Source organism: Apis cerana, linkage group LG5 (genome assembly GCF_029169275.1).
Source record: "Apis cerana isolate GH-2021 linkage group LG5, AcerK_1.0, whole genome shotgun sequence".
Classification (NCBI taxonomy): Eukaryota; Metazoa; Arthropoda; class Insecta; order Hymenoptera; family Apidae; genus Apis; species Apis cerana.
In genome coordinates this window covers 9,887,386-9,906,648 of record NC_083856.1, presented here as the reverse complement: position 1 = coordinate 9,906,648, position 19,263 = coordinate 9,887,386, and the positions used below count along the sequence as shown (strand labels likewise).

Genomic DNA, 19,263 nt, shown 5'->3' with positions numbered 1-19,263 from the left:
TATATCATTAATAGTTTAAATATTTTGAAAAGATAATAGAAAACATTATATATAACAACAAAATAATATTATATTTGAAAACATTATCCGAACTTATAAATCCAAATAGCAGGACAATCGATGTCACTGCTGTCGCCGGAAATGCTCGTCTGCTAAGCATCGAAAACGTTCAATTGTCTATCTGCACGAATTACATAAAAATGGAATATCGTTATGAAACGATGTTAAATATTCATCTAATTGTTTTGAACAATTAATCGCAGATCCGACAGCACGACCTAGCGAAATTTAACTAAAGAATCCTAGTGTCGTACGCCGGTATCTTAATGCTTTCGTGGCGTGATGGTGGGGGTAACCGTGGGGAGCTTCCGTTTATCTGCGAGGTCAGAGAAGGCTGGCTGCGTTCAGTGGTGCTGTTGAAAAACACGATGAAAATGGCGTGGCAACCGCAAGAGGAAGGACTTCGACAAATCTTGACGCTCCTCAAGGAGTCTCAGAGCCCGGATACGGCTACGCAGCGAGCTGTTCAAGAAGTATCCTTTCTTATACGATCATAAATCGTTCAGTGCTATGAAAAAGTTCATTTGAGAGATTTTTGTTCCCGGTGAGTACACCCGCGACGCGGTAACGAAGTAAAGCGGATAGGTCAATCAAGGGGCGTGCTTTCCATCTCATTAAAAATAAGGCTTCTTTTAAATAAGTTCGAAAATTTAATGAAAAAGATACAACAAAGAGTCTCAATAAATATAAAAATTATCGAGATATTTTATTAGATATAAGATGGAAAAATGTTCGGCGCGCTTTTGCGCAGCCTGTCACGGATCCCCTTTTTTGTCATCTGTAGTTCGATTGAAAAGTCGTTGAGACACCGTATTGTAACAAATACGATTCTATATAATCATATAACCCATTTTATAATTGTTCATATTATTTTTTACGAAATCATTTTCGATTATTATTCGAAGTAATAATAGTAGGTCGACAGAAGTTTGTAGGTTTTTCTCGAATAACACGTGAGTTATGCTTAAGCGCCAAGAAATATGTTAACGATACATGATCTCTGTCGCGGGGCGCGTCGGAAATGCCGTTACTGTCGGTGACGAGTTTGTTTTCTTGACGCTGTAATCGATAAATCTTGTATATAGTTTCATCCATAATATTAATTAAACAGGCTGGAAATGACATACACAAATGGATGTTGATAGACTATATTTTGTACGAATTATAAGTGCTAGAAAATTACAGTTACAGAAACTTAAATTTTTTTTTGCATACTCCCATACTGTTTGTACTGTATACATAATATGTATGTATTATTTGTAGCAAGTTTGAAAAAGTTTTGATGATTCAAAACATTTTTATACATATATATTTATAAATTTATTCATATATATGATAAGAAATATATTTTACATTTTTGCATTTTATAAAATGCAATTTTTGCAATTTACAAAATGTAAATACAATATTTTGTATTTATTGTAAATGCATATATAATGCTAAAAAAAATATAATTAGTAATTATGTGAATGTGCATTATTTTCTTTTTGAAAATTAAAAAATTATAATATTTTAATTTTTATATTATATTTTTTATTTCAATTTTTCCTTATCAATATTTCTTAGAAATTGGAAGAATTAAACAAATTTCCTGACTTTAACAATTACCTTATTTTTGTTTTAACAAAACTCACATCAGAGGGTACGTAATTTAAGTATTATATAAAATTTATTAATTTATATTTTTAAACACATGCACAATGTTAATTATTTTTTTTTTCTTTTAAGATGAACCAACAAGGTCTCTAAGTGGATTGATTTTGAAAAATAACGTTAAAGCTCATTTTTATAAATTTTTACCAGAGGTTACAAATTTCATCAAGCAAGAATGTTTATCAGCAGTTGGAGATCCATCACCTCTAATTCGTGCAACTGTTGGTATTTTAATAACTACTATTGCATCCAAAGGTAATTAATTAACAATAATAATTGTTAAATAATTTTTTATTATACTTTTTATGATTATTTGATTATAATTAAATATTATTTTTTATAGGTGAATTAACCAGATGGCCAGAATTATTACCTGCACTTTGTCAAATGTTAGATTCACAAGATTATAATGTGTGTGAAGGTGCCTTTGGTGCTCTTCAAAAAATTTGTGAAGATTCTTCAGAAATATTGGATTCTGATGCACTCAATCGACCGTTAAATGTTTTAATTCCAAAGTTCCTGCAATTTTTTAGACATTCAAGCCCTAAAATTAGATCACATGCTATTGCCTGTGTTAATCAGTTTATTGTTAATCGTACGCAGGCTTTAATGATTCATATAGATAGTTTTTTGGAAAATCTCTTCCATTTAGCTAATGATGATGATTCTGATGTTAGAAAACATGTTTGCAGGTATGATTATATTACTTCTCTTTTGATAGATTATATAAAATATTTTGTATAATATAAAACTGATTTTTTTTCTTAAAGAGCTTTGGTAATGTTGCTTGAAGTACGAATGGATAGATTAATACCACATATGCATAACATAATAGAATATATGTTAATGAGGACTCAAGATCTTGATGAAGGAGTTGCTTTAGAGGCTTGTGAATTTTGGCTTTCATTAGCTGAGCAACCAATTTGTAAAGAAGCACTTGCACCACATTTACCCCGTTTAGTACCTATATTGGTAGGTAATCATAATCAAAATTAAATAAATTTTCAAATAAATATTACAATAAATAATTTCAATTTCATAATATTTTAATAATAATTTATAATAGGTAAGAGGTATGAAATATTCAGAAATTGATATAATACTTCTAAAAGGAGATGTAGAAGAAGATGAAATGATCCCAGATAGAGAAGAAGATATTAGACCAAGATTTCCAAAATCAAAAACACATCATACACATCACGCTAATATGAATAAGCACGCAAACGAAAACGGAGGTTGTGATGAAGATGATACAGATGCCGAAGATGGATGTGATGATGATTCAACACTTAGTGATTGGAATTTAAGGAAATGCTCTGCTGCTGCTTTAGATATGTTAGCAAATGTATTTAGAGAAGAATTATTACCAGTTTTAGTACCAATTTTAAAAGAAACACTTTTCCATCAAGATTGGGAAATCAAAGAATCTGGAATATTAGCATTGGGAGCTATAGCAGAAGGTTCTTTTTTTATTTATTGATGCAATATTTTATGCATTATTTTATATAGATTTAAATTATAATTTAATATATAATATCGTAGGTTGTATGAGTGGAATGATTCCACATTTATCAGAATTAATTCCATATTTAATTAGTTGCTTAAGTGATAAAAAAGCACTAGTACGCGCTATTACTTGCTGGACATTAAGTCGATATGCACATTGGGTTTGTGCGCAACCTCATGACACTCATTTGAAACCTTTGATGACAGAATTACTCAAAAGAGTACTTGATGGCAATAAACGCGTTCAAGAAGCCGCATGTTCTGCTTTTGCAACATTAGAAGAGGAAGCATGCACAGAATTAGTCCCTTATCTTGGATTTATTCTTGAAACACTTGTTTTTGCTTTTGGTAAATATATATTTATAGAAATATTAAATTGAATTACATATTTATTTTTTATTAATCATTTTTGTATAAATAGGAAAATATCAACATAAAAATCTTTTAATATTGTACGATGCAATTGGTACACTTGCTGATTCAGTAGGACATCATCTTAATAAACCAGATTATATTAACCTTCTTATGCCACCACTTATTAATAAATGGAATGTATTGAAAGACGAAGATAAAGATCTTTTTCCATTATTAGAATGTCTTTCCTCAGTTGCAACTGCTTTACGGTCTGGTTTCCTTCCTTATTGTGAACCCGTATATAGGTAAATATAAATTTAAAAAATATTTTATTTTTGTAAATATAATAATATACCAAAATATTTATTTTATTTTATTTATTTTTTTTTTTTTTCTTTTTTAGACGGTGTGTATCTCTTGTAGAGCAGACATTAAATCAACATATAGCAAATACACAAAGCCCAGAACAGTTTGAAGCCCCTGACAAAGATTTTATGATTGTTGCATTAGACCTCCTTAGTGGTTTGGCAGAAGGTTTGGATGGTCATATGGAACGTTTAGTAATGAATAGCAATGTTATGCAATTATTATATCAGTGTATGCAAGATGTTATGCCTGAAGTTAGACAGAGCAGTTTTGCTTTATTAGGAGATCTTACAAAGGCCTGCTTCCAACATGTTCTCCCATGTATACGTAAGTTTTTATTATTGTTATTATTATTTTTATTATTGTTGTTATTATTATTATTGTGATTATGTATTAATATTTATTGCATTTTTATAAGTTCAAAATATTTATTTGTTGATTTTATTTATAGCGGAATTTATGCCTATACTTGGACAAAATTTAAATCCTGAGTTTATATCTGTATGTAATAATGCAACATGGGCTATTGGTGAAATAGCTATAAAACTCGGTAAATTATTTTTAAAATTATGATCTAAAATATATAAAATATGATTTATAAATAAAATTATTTAATATATACATATCTTTCTGTTCATTTGTAGGGTCTGATACAAGTGCATATATTCCACTAATTCTGACACAACTCATCGACATAATCAATAGACCAAATACACCAAAAACATTGCTAGAAAATACAGGTGAGTATTATGTACAATATTTTCGAATATATAGTTTCTTCTACACAGTATCGTATATGGAGCATACTTTTAAATGGTAGAGGGTAATGCATAGTAAAAATCTCATTTTTATTTTTTTTTTTTAAATACTATAATAATATAACTACATTATTATCGTTCACTTATATTTAGTAGAAGTAATACCTTTTCTTAGAAGTATGCTCTGCACATAAGGGGAAACTTTTCATTTAAGGCATTGTAGTGTCATATGATTTATATATTACAAATATTGTATAAATTAGGATATTTGATAACGACGACAATTTAATGAGAAGTCTCCCGAAATATACAAAGAAAATTCCCCACATTAGATTCAGCATTCGGTGGCATTTAAGTTTAGGTGCATTTTTTGTAAATGATTTTATTGAAGGTAATAATCACACAAACTGACGACTTTGGATCGTTTTATACGACCATATTTGCACGTTTTATGAGCGGGTTACATTATTAGTATTTGTACATTGGATCTGACTTAGTGGTGTGCGATTGCCTGCAGGCTTTATATGGCTGTATTGCCATGAGAAGTATACTGCAATTCAATATATTATGCTTGCATCTAAGCCCCAAATATTATTTCGACGGTATTTTAAATTGGCTTTCAAACTCACGAGAAAAAGTTTTATTTTTATGTTTCTTGGTTATTCTTATTTATATTGACATTTATTGGTAGAGATCATATTCATATCGATTTTTTCAAATCATGGGCTCGCACGCTGCTATCTAATTTTTATTATTGTTTCAGCAGCTACAATAGCACGATATTGCCTATGTTCATTGTCGGTATTTCATATGTTCACCTTTGTTCCCACTGTCTCTTTAGATTGTTAATATTAAATTGATTATTATTGATTAAATGATTAATTACAAATTAATTGAAATTTATAAACGACAAAATATTCGCCTGAGTTGATCGTTGGTTCGCTATCAGTTTGTCTTATTGTTTGTGTTTCCGGTCACTTCACTACACTTCACTTGTCTACTTACCGAAATGAAATGAAACCGTAGCCATAACGATCGGTCGCCTAGGTTATGTGTGTCCCCACGACGTCGCCCCCATGTTACAGCAGTTTGTCCGACAGTGGTGTGTAAATTTCTTTATTATTATATTCTATTAATTATATTATCTTCTATTTTTATTAGCACTTTATTAAATATTATTCCCGATTCTTTAGTAACATTGCATCAGGGGCTGCTAAGAACTTTTGTGCAAGAATTTTTATGAAAGATTTTATTTTTTTATTATAGAACGAATATTATATGTTTTCTTGATTAATAGGGGCCTAATTTATCCTAAGTATAATATTTAACTTGCCCAATGGTTTTTTGCAGTATTAATAATTTTTATATTTACTTTGTATATTTACCTTGGTTTTCTGCCACCATGCAAGTATGTTATAGGCTCTTAATTATTGCAGTTTGAAACTAGGGTAGGTTTACATTTGTCACGTTTTTAGGTCTGTGTAATATTTTAGTCTATGTATTATCGCCTTGCATTTAAATAGAAACATATATCTTTCTTTTCTTACATATACTTTTCACTGTGTACAGGTAGTTTCAATCAAAAATGTCCTTTTGCATGTTAATTAATTCAATATCAACATTTTCAAATACATTTTAGTTATATTCTTGCTATCACAACTATTGCTAATATATTTTTTTACTTTGCAATATTCAAATGTTCAAAATTAAAAAGATAATGCCAAATGTAAACCACGCCTTAATAATAAAATTGTATTAATATGATGCCAATCAAAATATTAATAATAATGATTACCATAACTTTAAAGAAATTTCTATTGGATTAGGTTCTTAAATATTAAATAACAAAGAAATACAAGATTACAAAAAATCTGATGCAGGAATTATCATATATATTAGATTAGATAAAGTTTTTATTTTTATTTCAGTTTGGATTTTTAATTATTAATTTTTAATACCAGCAAATTGAAAAATGAAGATACGAAAAGGTAATATTTGTTAGGAGATTACAATATAGAACTGGTTTCAAAAAGCCAACAATTCTGCCACACTAATTCTTCTATGAAAATTTATTCATGTATAACTTACATAACTTGTGGGAATGAATATTATGTCAAGTGATTAGTTATAATATTTTACCATAATCATACTCTATCAATGTAAATATTCTAATTAGAAAGAAGGTAAATTTATCATTGGAGTAGTAATTCGAATAAATAATAAATTTATCGAAACGAATTAATATAAAAAAAAAATATTAATGTAATCTAGAATACAATTTTCAATTACGATGAATATACCTTCTTAAATTATTAACATCATTCGTTTTATAATTTGTACATGTACTTTATTAGGTGTACTTCTTTGAGAAGCATAAGAGATAATGAGGAAAAGGATTCAGCATTCAGAGGTATGTGTCAAATGATCACTGTAAATCCAGCAGGAGTTGTGCAAGATTTTATCTTCTTTTGCGACGCTGTTGCATCTTGGGTGACGCCTAGAGAAGATCTTAAAGGCATGTTCCAAAAGGTAAATTAAAATATCATTAGCTATATTACAATTATTCCAATTAATGATAATAAAAAATCTATTTCTGTATATGTAGATATTACATGGATTTAAAAATCAAGTTGGTGCGGAAAATTGGAAACGATTTTCAGATCAATTCCCACCACAGCTCAGTGAACGACTCCATAATATGTATGGCGTCTGAGCAGCCCCGTCTAAATATGGTAAGTTTTGAAATTCTTTCTAAATTTATTTAAAATTTTTCAATTTTTTCAAGTTTTTAAAAATCATTTGTATCAAGTGTATTGAATTCTAACTAATTTTATATACACCATTAAAAAAAATGATAGATTTAATACACGATTAATTTCGAAAGTATGTTAATGTGAATTAATTATGTCTCTTTCAGAAGGCCGCTTTAAGGGGCAGGCCGAAAGGGGTTGGGCGGGAAACAGAATAATGGGTGGACAGGGTGGGTGGGTGAAACCACGGCCTCTTCTCATCAACATCGTTGTCGTTAACGTGTTATGGTCATCGTCAGGCTCTTGGGGGAATTAATATGCGTTATTAGAGCTACAGTCAGTAAGCGATATAAATGAAAAATCGAAATGAGAATGGAACAAAGAAAATGAGAACGACAAAATAAATGTCATGGGCCGAAATGTAACGCGTGGGTGGGCGGGTAGGGGGGCGGGAGGGAGGGAGGGAGGAACTGTGTTGGGGTCACCGACCACTTTACAGTAAAGGTATCGTAACTTCGACGCTAAATCGCATTGCAAAAAAACAGAAATGATACCTTAACGTAGTGAAAACCTACACGCTGTACACTCCGTTTCCATTAGCGCTGTATAACACTATTCAGTGTTTAATTCTCGCGTATTGAAACGAGACAAGAAGTGCTGGTAAATAACTAGCCCAGCTCTTAAACGAAACTTCGACTTCTCATATGTGCGAATGGCAAAGAATAAACAATGGAAAAAAGGAGAAGTAATAACCAAAATAAATTAAAAAAAAAAAAGAGTATAGATCTCACGTTATAGAGCTTGCTAAACTACTGTGATCGAACATTTATACATTAGGATATTGATTTTTTCTTTTTTTTTTCTTTTTTTTTTTTTTTTATATAAAGAAAGATAGAGAGGTGCCTCATTCTATATTTGATGAGTTTTCTAGAGCTTAGATGGTGGTAGTAATACTTATTTGATATAAAGCTAATGAATAGAGAAATATGTAATTAGAAATTTCATAGTGTACAGAAGGTTTTTGAGAATATGTATTTTTATACGTTAAAACTCAATATAAATGCAGAGAAAGTGCCATTCCGTTCGTTTCGAACCAAAATTTTTCTGCTTACTTTATTCTCTCCTTGCTAATTGTGATATTAGGTTATATGACACTTTGTCGTCATGTATGAATGAAACATATTTCAAATGGATCAATATATACATACATATATAAATATGTATCTATATATTGCTCTTAATTATATATGTCGAATATAATATTTTAACCCACAGACCATTTTGTGATTATTTTTTTGTTAAAAATATTAAATTAGGATCATATTAGCTGTTAGTGTAAATAGATAAATACATTTTAGAGTGAAAGTTTTTGTTATCACTATAGATATTTCAAATTTTTTGCTTGCATATCACCTCTTAACAGGTTGACGTTATATAAAATAAAATATGAGACGAATATAGTTTGAATATGATTTGCAGGTAACGATCCACAGAGTTTTGAATCTATGACGTGAAATCTATCGTGATATAAAGAAATTTTTGTCATGTGCACCGGTACACGCTGATCTCCATTTCATTTTTAAATATCTTTTCGCGTTAGTAGCATGTTTTTAAAATTAAAGCGCTGACTGTGTCATTCCAGTCCAGTTTTTGGGCCAGTTCATAAAACAAGTACTTTTTATTGAAAAAAAAAAAAAAAAACAAGATTGCGTTTATCATCGTTGTTTTTGCTGGTAAAAGAAATTTCGAAAACGAAATATCGAAATTGTGAGAAACGCGTTTATGCATCGATGACAAGAAACGATGAACAAAAAAATAACAAATTGTATTAACGAATATCGTGAAATTTGTAACAAGAAAATCACGAAATCCATTTCTAGAACTTTTATGATGTAAACTGTAATTTTTATTTTTTCTGTTCATTTGTCAAAGAAAAGAAAATGCTAAAAAAAGAAAATATGAAACAAGTAAAGAAAATCGCTCAACATGTAGATGATGGAACTAATTTAATCGTCGTTGAGTCACTGTTGTCAATCAAACTTTATTAATAAAAAAAAAAAACAAACAAAAAAACAAAAAAAAAAGCAAAAAAAAACAGAACTGGCAGGATGAACTAGCGCAGGCGAGATTAGATATTTAAAAAAAAAAAAAAAAAAAGAAACGCGTTGAATCTGTTGCACAATCGTAATAAGCGAGACGATTTTTTCGGCCAATTTGAGACATGTTTCAAGCCGAACGATTTCCATCCGCTCGATCAAAAAGTACAGATGCCATCATATAGTCACAGCAACGCGTGTGACAAGTACAATCTGACAGTGAGAATATTTTTTTATCGTCACCATAGATTAAACGAGAAAGAAATATATTATTTTACTGTTCTATTTCTACTTCGACGAGAAAACGAGAAAAAAGTATCACGTGATCACGAGAAATGAAACATACAGTCTGTTTTCGTCGTTCTGAATGGAAAAGCATAAAAGTAAAAGTAAAAAAAAAAAAAAAAAAAAGAATAATAATAATAATAATGAGAAAGGAAAAAAGAACCGTGTTTTGCGTAGAGAACAGAAAAATTTAACATATATATATATACATATATATATATATATATTCGTGGCCGCTCCTTTGACTCGATCCATGTTTGTCAATTGGCAATTGTCATATTGCCATTACTCTTTATCCCAGTTTTGGTCCTTTCCTTGCTCTGCCTGCGCCATTTTTGTGATATTACTATTTTTTATAATTACTTAAGGGCTTGGAAGTAAACAAAAGTATAAAGAAAAAAAATCGAGCCACGTGCAATTTCTCGACTTGAGTCTGCAAATTTTCTCTATCTAGATTTCACAGAAATATTTGAAAAAGTATATATATTCATTATCATTATTATTCTTATTATTAATATTATAATTATTATTATTAGCAGTCTTATTACTATTACCTGTTTTTATTATATTCAACATTGTATTGTAAATAATACATACGAAACAAACATCATTGCTAAGATCATTTTTTCACTTTGTCACTTATCTCTGTCGCTGAATTGACTAGTGTTTAAATAATATATCCGATTTGATGCAAACATACACACAAAAGCACGAGATATATATTTATATATACATATATATTTTTTAAATAGTTCCTAAGCTAGAGAATGTTTTTCAGTGATACACAAACAAACACACATTTAAATGGACATTTACATGAAATATATTTATAATAGATCTCTCTCTCAGGTTTCCCTATTCAATTTTATACTTACAATTAAATGGAATTTTCGATAAAAGAATGTTTGATACATATTGTCGTAGTAGCATCCTGTGTATCATTGTAAATATATGGTACTATGTATAATTTGTCGAGTAAAAGAAATATTTTGTAAACGACTTCCGTCGAGATTTCACGTGGCTCGCAAATTATTTATTATTATTGCTCGGAACTTTCACTCAATATAAGAACATGGAGAAAATTTATAATGAAGTACGACATATGAATGGAAAATAAGTAGTGTCGTGAGCAAAAAAAATAAAAGAAATAGAATCGTCTATTTATACATAATATTATATTAAAATAAATTAATTATAAAAAAGAGAGAGAGAGAGAGAGAGAGAAGAAGAGAAGTTGATTGATATTTGACAAATTTCCAAGTTTTTTCTATTTGCAAAGAGAGAGAGGGAGAGAGAGAAAGAATAGAAGAATGTGTGAAAAAAATCCAGAGAATGATTGCGAAAGCGAATAAATAAACATAGAAGAAAAAAGTGAAAATGAATAAGTAAAGTATAAGTAATTAAATGAGACAAACATAAGTAAATATATTGTTGTATCTTTATTGTTGTTGTTGCATGAGACTAGCGTAATAGACTGAGCCATTACACGTGGTTAAATAACTATTAACGTAATATTTCTTAATTAATACTATATTATTGTAATTATTATACGATGTGTATTATATTTAATCATAATGTTTCGTGCGGGCAGTGTTCGGAGGGAGTTCCCATCCTTTAGGACATTTTTAAAAAGCATGTATTCACTTACTTATATAATAATTAGTAGCTCTGCCATTCTTAATCCATGATAGCCTTTTATCGTATTGTTCTCTAAAAATTACAACGTTTTTTAATTCTGGATTACGTTTTAATACGTTATATAATATCATGGTCCACGATTGATTAATTTAATTTCTTATAACGTGATCAATCATGGCCAAATCAAATGTTATTTTAAATTATTAAAAACGTAGACGTGATCCTATATAATACCTTTATATATATATATATATATAATATATATGTATGAGTGTGTGGTTGTTTGTGTGTGTATCTGTGTACGCACGTATGTTGTGTGGTGTGTACATATATAATATATGAATTTTCCCATTCCAATCGAGAAGTATAAAAACGCGTGTCGTATAAGTATTCAATTTTTTTCCTTTGTCAATTTCTCGTTTGTTAACACGTTCAGGACTGGCTCGTTTATTGTTGAATCATGATCGATGCGATGTCCACGAATTACTTATCCATTACTCGTGTATGGATGATTAAACAAAATTAAAAGATTGTGGATTATCGCATTCTTTTTCTATCGTCTTTTATAAAGAAAAAAAAGAAAGAAAGAAAGAAAGATGCATGTATATTTAATAAACGCTCGTTGATAAACTTGTTGAATCAACCGATGATCCTAAACGTGTTGAACGATTGAAATATTGTATAATAATAATCCAATGTAAGGATAATAGGCAGAAAGGATATGGCATGATACACATCTTATACTTTTAATGATGATAAGAAATGTAGGTTGTCAAATCCTTCTCGATTGGATCGCGTGAACAAAGAAGAGAAAAAGAGGAGATAGGTAAAGAATCTTTTTCTTTCGCCTAAAGGATCGGAACTTCGTGGGGCTGTTCCTAGTACCTGATTATCCTATCCTTGCGGCACGAAAGCTCTTTTCTTTCCAATGACGAAACAAAAACGAAAAAAAAAAAAACAGCAACAAGAAAAACCATCCTCGTGATAATCGAGTTCTCTGTTCTCTCGCGTCTCGCAAGCGCCAGCGAATTCCTCTGTCCAGTGTTCACACTCGGTATAGAGAAAGAAAAAAAATATCGTAAAACGGTGTTCTTTTTATTGTTGCATACCTTGACTGCCTAGTACTTAAGTATACATAATACATGCATATATATATGTATACATATGTATACATATATACATGTATGTATACACATTAACACATCTGATAGATAAAGAAAACTCGAGATTAGAGATCGCAAAAAAAAAAAAAAAAATGAGTTTTCTTCGCATGAAATTTTCTTATAAATATTGAATATAGAGAGAGACTGCTCTTCGTAATTTTTCTTCTTTCTTGACACGTTAATACGCATACACATGAACACGATGCTTGTCAAGGTGCAACGAAAGGTGCTGACGAATGCTTGTTTGCGAAATTTTTGTACGTTGAAAACGTGGAAAACGAAACTTTTCAACTCGTTCGTTCTCCTCGACCTCGGTGCGAATTTCCAATTCTCGCACGACAAACGGAAAGAATAGAGGAAGAGAATGATGGTCGCGATGGCGGAAGTGCGAACAAGAATTCAAGAAAAGGGAAAAAGACAACCAAAAAAATAAATAAAGTAAAATAAAGCGAGTGAGAGGAAACGAGGTGAAAGTGATGAAAAAAGCCGAGAGAAAACTTCGAAACACGCCACTCTTGACTTTTTATTCAGTATTGTAATATCGATATGATAAGCTTCTGGCAATCGTCTCATTGTGATCGGTGAAAATCTTATTTTAAATGCTATATCGTGTTTGACACTTTATTACTATTATTACGATTATTATTATTATTGTTGTTGTAATCAACGAACGGAAGGATTTATCGTTCGACTTTTTATCGGTAGGAATTGCGATCCTCGGGGCCCAGAATCAAAAAAAAAAAAAAAAAGAAAAGAAAAGAAAAGAAAAAAAGAAAGTCGGCTTTTTATTGTAATACGAAGCAAAAAAAGAAAAAAAAAGACAAAAATAAGAGTAAATAAAGAAGAACAAAGAGGAAGAATATTAAAAATAAATAAATAAATAAATAAATAAAACGAAGCGAAAACCAAACAATAACAAAAAAAAATGGAACAAAAGAGAAGCCATAGAGAAGAAAAAGCGTCACGTGAGCACGCAAAGACCGTTTAGGAAGATGTCGATCAAATAGATGCGAATAATTTCTATTTTTCATTTTCTCTACGCGTGTGTTTCGCATTTACGAAACAATATTACGAGAAGAAATAATCGTGGCGCGCCAAGAGAACATTGGATTGTCACTTTTCTTTTCGTTCTTCTAGCGTTAAGAAATCGAAGATATTCTTTATGATCGAAGAAGTGTATCGTTGCGTTTTACGATTATCCTCCACTGTGTGGAGGAAGCAACCAAGATCCTCCGCTCGAGAGGAGCAATATTCTGATCCAGTCAGAGACCTCCATTGCTCTCCTCTTCGTCGATACACGAGTAATATTGTACCTCGACATATGCACGCGCACAAAATCGATCCGTCTCTCGATTATTTTCTCTTGGCTCTCTGTGTGCTACGTGACCATGCCATTGGAAATAAATCTTGAGGAATAATAGCATAAAAGACAACCTGTGCGAGTGTCCCTTCACTGTCCAGATTTTTCTATCGAACGTAATCTTTCTTAATTATTATTTTCTCTCTCTCTCTCTCTCTCTCTCTCTCTCTCTCTCTCTCGCTCACTCTCTTTCTTTCTTTCTCTCCCTCCCTACCCCTTTTCGCTTGTAAATATTTCTCGTATCGCGTGCTGTTCCATTTTTTAGATCCGTTAGATCATTGTGTCATTTACTTTTTTCATTTTAATTTACTTACGAGTGATATTTATTAGATAGTATAAAACTTGACATTCCCCTGTTACGTTTATTTATTTATTTTATTTATTTCAGAGAAATAAGCATATAGCATAGCTCGTGCTTAAATATGCTCGTGAATAAAGGATATTGAATGTACAATATTAATTTTTTTTTTTTTTTTTTTAATGAGGAAAAATGTTTCTTTTATCCGTTTGATTTTAAAAAATCGTCAAGCTTCTTTTTTATCAATGTTTTATTTGCGAAGATACTCTTTTATTCGTAAATATAATAAGTTTGAACTGTCTTTTTCCAAATAAATGTATGTAAAAAAAAAAAAAAAAGAAAAAAACAGATTATTACATTCCAGTTTTTCGACAACATTTCACGGAATTACAACGTGTTATTTCCAAAATCAATCGGTCGTTCGTAATAAAAAAAAACGACACAACGAATATCAAATCAAAATCTTATATATATATATATATATATCACTTAACGAACGATAAATTGATCTTGGAATGGACAAGTGCCATTCCAAAAACCTTGACCCTCTTATAAATCACTCTCGACTCACCCTCTTCAAGGTCGACAGACACTCCTCTTACCAACGCTCAACTTTCCGTCTCTCGAATCGCGCAAATCGGAAAAAGAGATACGGCGAACGATCTGTTTCGAAAAAGAAAAAAAAAGAAATTAACTCGACAGATTCATTCGCAATGAAAATGATCGTTGAAACGGCATCGTTCCATCGATTCAAATTTCCCGTTCGAGGGGGAAGAAAATTCGCTCGTAAAGATCGCGAGAAGCGATCACGAGCGTCCCATTGGATGGCGGTGTCCCATTCGAGGGCAGTAAAACGACCGTAAACGTTTCTGGCTTATAAAAGCGTGGATAAAACGCGTTTCCCACGCGTCCAATCGGTCTAACGGCCGGCTTAAGTGATTGCTTCTCTTCATTAGAGCCACGATAGAGTCCATCTCCTCTCTCTCTCTCTCTCTCTCCCGAGAGAAACTTGAGGGACAGGTGCGGTAATGGCCCGTATCCGAGCTGGATATCCGCGTCTCTCTCTCGCTGGGGAAGGGGAAAGGGACGAGGAAGGCAGTTGCAGTCGATTTAACCCCTGCGCTCTTCCCCACCACCCCAGAGACTATTACGCGAATTGATTCGGCATCGGCTCTCCGTTGGCCGGGGTGGGCAAGCATCGTTTAGCTCCTCGTTTCTTCCATTCTCTCCTCTCTTTCCTTGTCCTAACGCGAAGATTGTTTCTTCTGGGTGGAAGGAGAGGAGGGGGGGAGGGAAGGATCTGTTTGAGTCTGTTCTTTCCTTTCCTTTTCTTTTTTCTAATTCGTAATTCCCCGGTATATATTTTGGATAAAGGATTTTTTCTCTCTCTTTTTCTTCTTCTTTCAAAGATTCTTCTGTCAAAGGTGAAAGAAAAGAAAAGTTTGGAATTGAAGATAGAATTTAAGAATTCTAAAAAGGAAGGAGATTAAATTAGTTAAGATATTAATATTTGATGATTGGGTAAGAAGGAGGGAAAGGGGAAAGGTAGAAAATGTAGAGATCAATCGTGGAAAGGGTGTTGGAGGAGGGAAAAAATAATTCACGCGGGCACGCGGCCACCCTTGGTACAGCACTGACTGGCGGACCAAGGGGCTGGTTGGCTGCACCTTCCTTCCTTTCCCCCCGCCCCTTAATCTAATCCAAGGATAATCTAAAATTCATGACACACATAACTGCCAGGCGATGATATATCTGGTGGGGGTGTAGAGGAAACGTCTTTCCTCTTGCATCCCTTGGTCCATCCGCTTCCACCCAACAACCCCTCCTACAACTCGACCTGGCACAGCTATAGCTATATATGATTCCGAGTTTCTCGCAATCACTGGTATTATTATTTAATGCATCATGGTCGGGTACATGCTCGCCCTCCGGTAAATCGCGATTTCTCCTATTCATCAACCGCGAAATGGCGCCATTTTTTTTCCCTCCTCTTCCTACTCCGGATTTGGAAAAGGTGAGAATATTTATTTTTATGAAACTCTTCAAGAATTCTTCAATTGTCAATAGTAATGACAATACACAATGGGTACGTGTTTAAGGTAATATTTATTTTCCTTTTTTTAAGAATATTAAAGTTAACCCTCGCGTGAAATATATCGTTATTGCTTTGAAAGAGAAAAGAAAGGAATATTTGTAAATTAATAGCAAGAAACGTGTATAAGTATTGAATTTCTGATGAACATGGAAACATATTTTCTTACCGGGAAAAAAAATATATATATATATATAACGAATATTTAATCTTATATTTAAATCTTAAAGAATTGAAACGCGATTAACAATTGAATGTATTTCGCTTCGTCATTTTAGATTTCAATCTCGAGAAACAAATATTTCTTTCCTTCCTTCGTTGAAAGAAGATGGCGAAGCAAGAATCGAAGGATCGATCAGCGTTAATCGCATAAATCGATCGGATTATCGCGAATAAGGGGATGGATAATCGTTTTATCGTTTCCCGGTTTATTTGGCCGCGGGACACGTTCTTTTCCATCGCTCTCCGTCGAAATAGAATCACGCTCGAATCGAGTTAATCGACGGTGTGCAATTTGAATAATTTATTCGAGCCCGACTAACCGAATTGTTGCTCATTACGCGTTCATGGCTTGTCGGTTAACCGATTGATTATCCTGGAACGGTGGTACACGCTGCTCGGGAAAATCGGGTAAACACCACCCGATTTAACAGTGACGGGCTCTCCGCTGGAGGTCGCCTTCGTCGTCGATAATTATTCTCGGTGCGTTATACACAGGATTCCGAGGTATCGACCGTCGGGCAGTGCAATATTTAATCGCGAATTATTGGTCTGGTTCGATGATTCGTTTACGTCGCTAATTCATTAATCCTCGTCCACGGCCTCGGCTCATCTCCGATTTTATATATAAGAAATTACACGCCATTAAACGGTGATCGCCGTTTTCAAATTAAAAATTACGTCGAGTTGAATATTTCAGGATGATTATTGGACTTTTCGATTCGATTCGACAACAGTTTTTTGGGAAAAAATTTTTATTATTATTTTTTCTTTTCTTTTTTTGTCGAGTCATCGTGAAATAAATAAATTCGCGATCGAATCGCGGAGGGGCGCTACAAGCAACGACGTTTACGTGGCGCAAATAACGTGATCAACCATAAGGGGCCGCGATAACCGCGACGATCCATTTTCATTCCCCGCGTGATTATTCTACGCTCGTCGACTTTTCGACGAAGGGCAGCCGGTAATTGATGATCGCCACTGGTTTTCGCGGCCCATTATATCCCAGTTACCCGCGCCACCGACAGGATGGCGGAGCGGTTTCAATCGTCCTTTATGCGCAATAAACACCGTCTATGATTAAATATTTCGACCTGAAGATCTGTTGGTTAAATTAATCGTATCGGCGGTGAGTGAAAAGGGACACGTTTTAATATTTCGAGAGCAGAATTAAATTGAACAGTGATTCGATCTGGAAAAGTATGAATGACGAGGAAAAAATTTTTTTATTTTCCAAGTTTTGTCTTAATTCAATCAAGTAAAAATAACGTATCATCGATGCTTCTTATTATTGAAAGATACCGTTCTTCGACAGATTTTAATTTTTTTTTTTTTTACCTGGAATAATTTTACTTTCTAAACGCGTATCGAAACTTATAACGAGATACAAATTTAGCGCTGTTATTTTTTGTAAATTAATCACGAGACTTCAGTGCCCCCGATCCAGACTCGAAACATCAATACCATTAATAGACTCGATCAGATCAAGATCCCTGGAAAGAGAGACATTTCTGCAAACGTATGCACCGCGTAAATAGAAATCGCGTCGGTTCCTCGGGGATTCGAGGAGGGAGAGACGCACGTCAGAGGAGATTTTCACGGGACCCCTTGGCGGCAGACAAACGACGGCCAATTTACGAGCAGCGGGAAAAGAGAAACTTCTTTAAACTCGGATTAAAATAAGCGACGAAAACGCCTTTTCTTCTCCCTCCCCTTCCCTTCTCTTCCCTTTCGTATCCACCCTCGAAATTCATTTCACCGCTGAGACATTATTTTATTCGTCGCGACGAAGGGGGGAGGGAGGTGGAGGGACCTTTCGAGGATTCGTCGAGGTTAAATTGATCGCCAGGGACGCGGGGTCAGTTATTATATAAAACGATCCATAGTTGGGCTACTTTTTGGATCGTTCTTCGGTAGAAGATTTATCAAGATTTATCATTCTTTGGATATATCATCCCTCGACGAGAAGAAAATCAAATTACATCGCGCAAAGAAGACGACAAAAGGGAATCGTGAAAGAGATCGAAATCGAGATCCAAAAACACCGAAAGAGCACGATTGTTTCCCTTTGTAATAAAACTTTTCACTCCAAAAACATCCCCTGAACCCGAAACACGTACTGCTATAATAAATTCGTGCAATTCTCAGAATCCCCTCCTCGTTTCCTTCCTCCACAACAGCAACGCGCCTCCACTCAGGCGGGGGAGGAGAGATACGCTCACACGGACTCCAGTTGCAGTTTCGGGAATTATAGTTTGAAAAGCGAGCAGCGTGGAGCGCGGCGATGCGCGGGAATCGTTTTGTTTTTTAATCAGATGGCGCGTATCGAGCGAAAACGGGACGGGCGCGGCGGCAGGATAGGACAATAACGACGCCCTCGGGAGCGTCCAGGATGAATCCCGGCTAACGCGATTACGGGACGCGCAACTGATTTCGCCAACTGGTTGATTTACCTGGGAAACGCGTGCACGCCGGGCCGGCCATCCACAATTAAAATACATTAACGCGAAACGAATCGCGTGCTGGCCGGCGATCGAAGCTTCGACCTTCGCGTGATTGATGAGGAGAAAAAATTCTCCTCCCCCCCCTCCTCGTGCTGTGCATCGTGAATTTTATGGACGAGTTATATCGATGACGGAATTGGCGTGGGACAATATTCAAGTCG

General features: G+C 33.4%; 1 protein-coding gene across 2 annotated transcripts; it reads left to right on the top strand.

Moving 5' to 3' along the window:
* The first annotated feature begins 363 nt into the window (after positions 1-363).
* Positions 364-14,062, top strand: LOC107994480 (transportin-1). Of its 2 annotated transcripts, XM_017051436.3 has the most exons (15): positions 364-533; positions 1,627-1,702; positions 1,789-1,968; positions 2,057-2,405; positions 2,484-2,685; positions 2,780-3,173; positions 3,256-3,567; positions 3,641-3,878; positions 3,977-4,266; positions 4,391-4,489; positions 4,584-4,679; positions 5,724-5,799; positions 7,052-7,226; positions 7,303-7,429; positions 7,615-14,062. In XM_017051436.3, exons 1-14 carry the CDS (start codon positions 429-431, stop codon positions 7,408-7,410), a joined length of 2,700 nt encoding a protein of 899 aa, XP_016906925.1. In that variant the 5' UTR covers positions 364-428; the 3' UTR covers positions 7,411-7,429; positions 7,615-14,062. The 2 variants fall into 2 exon arrangements, with proteins under 2 accessions (XP_016906925.1, XP_016906926.1); XM_017051437.3 differs by lacking the exons at positions 5,724-5,799; positions 7,303-7,429; positions 7,615-14,062 and having other exon boundaries at positions 7,052-7,090.
* The last annotated feature ends 5,201 nt before the right edge of the window (positions 14,063-19,263 follow it).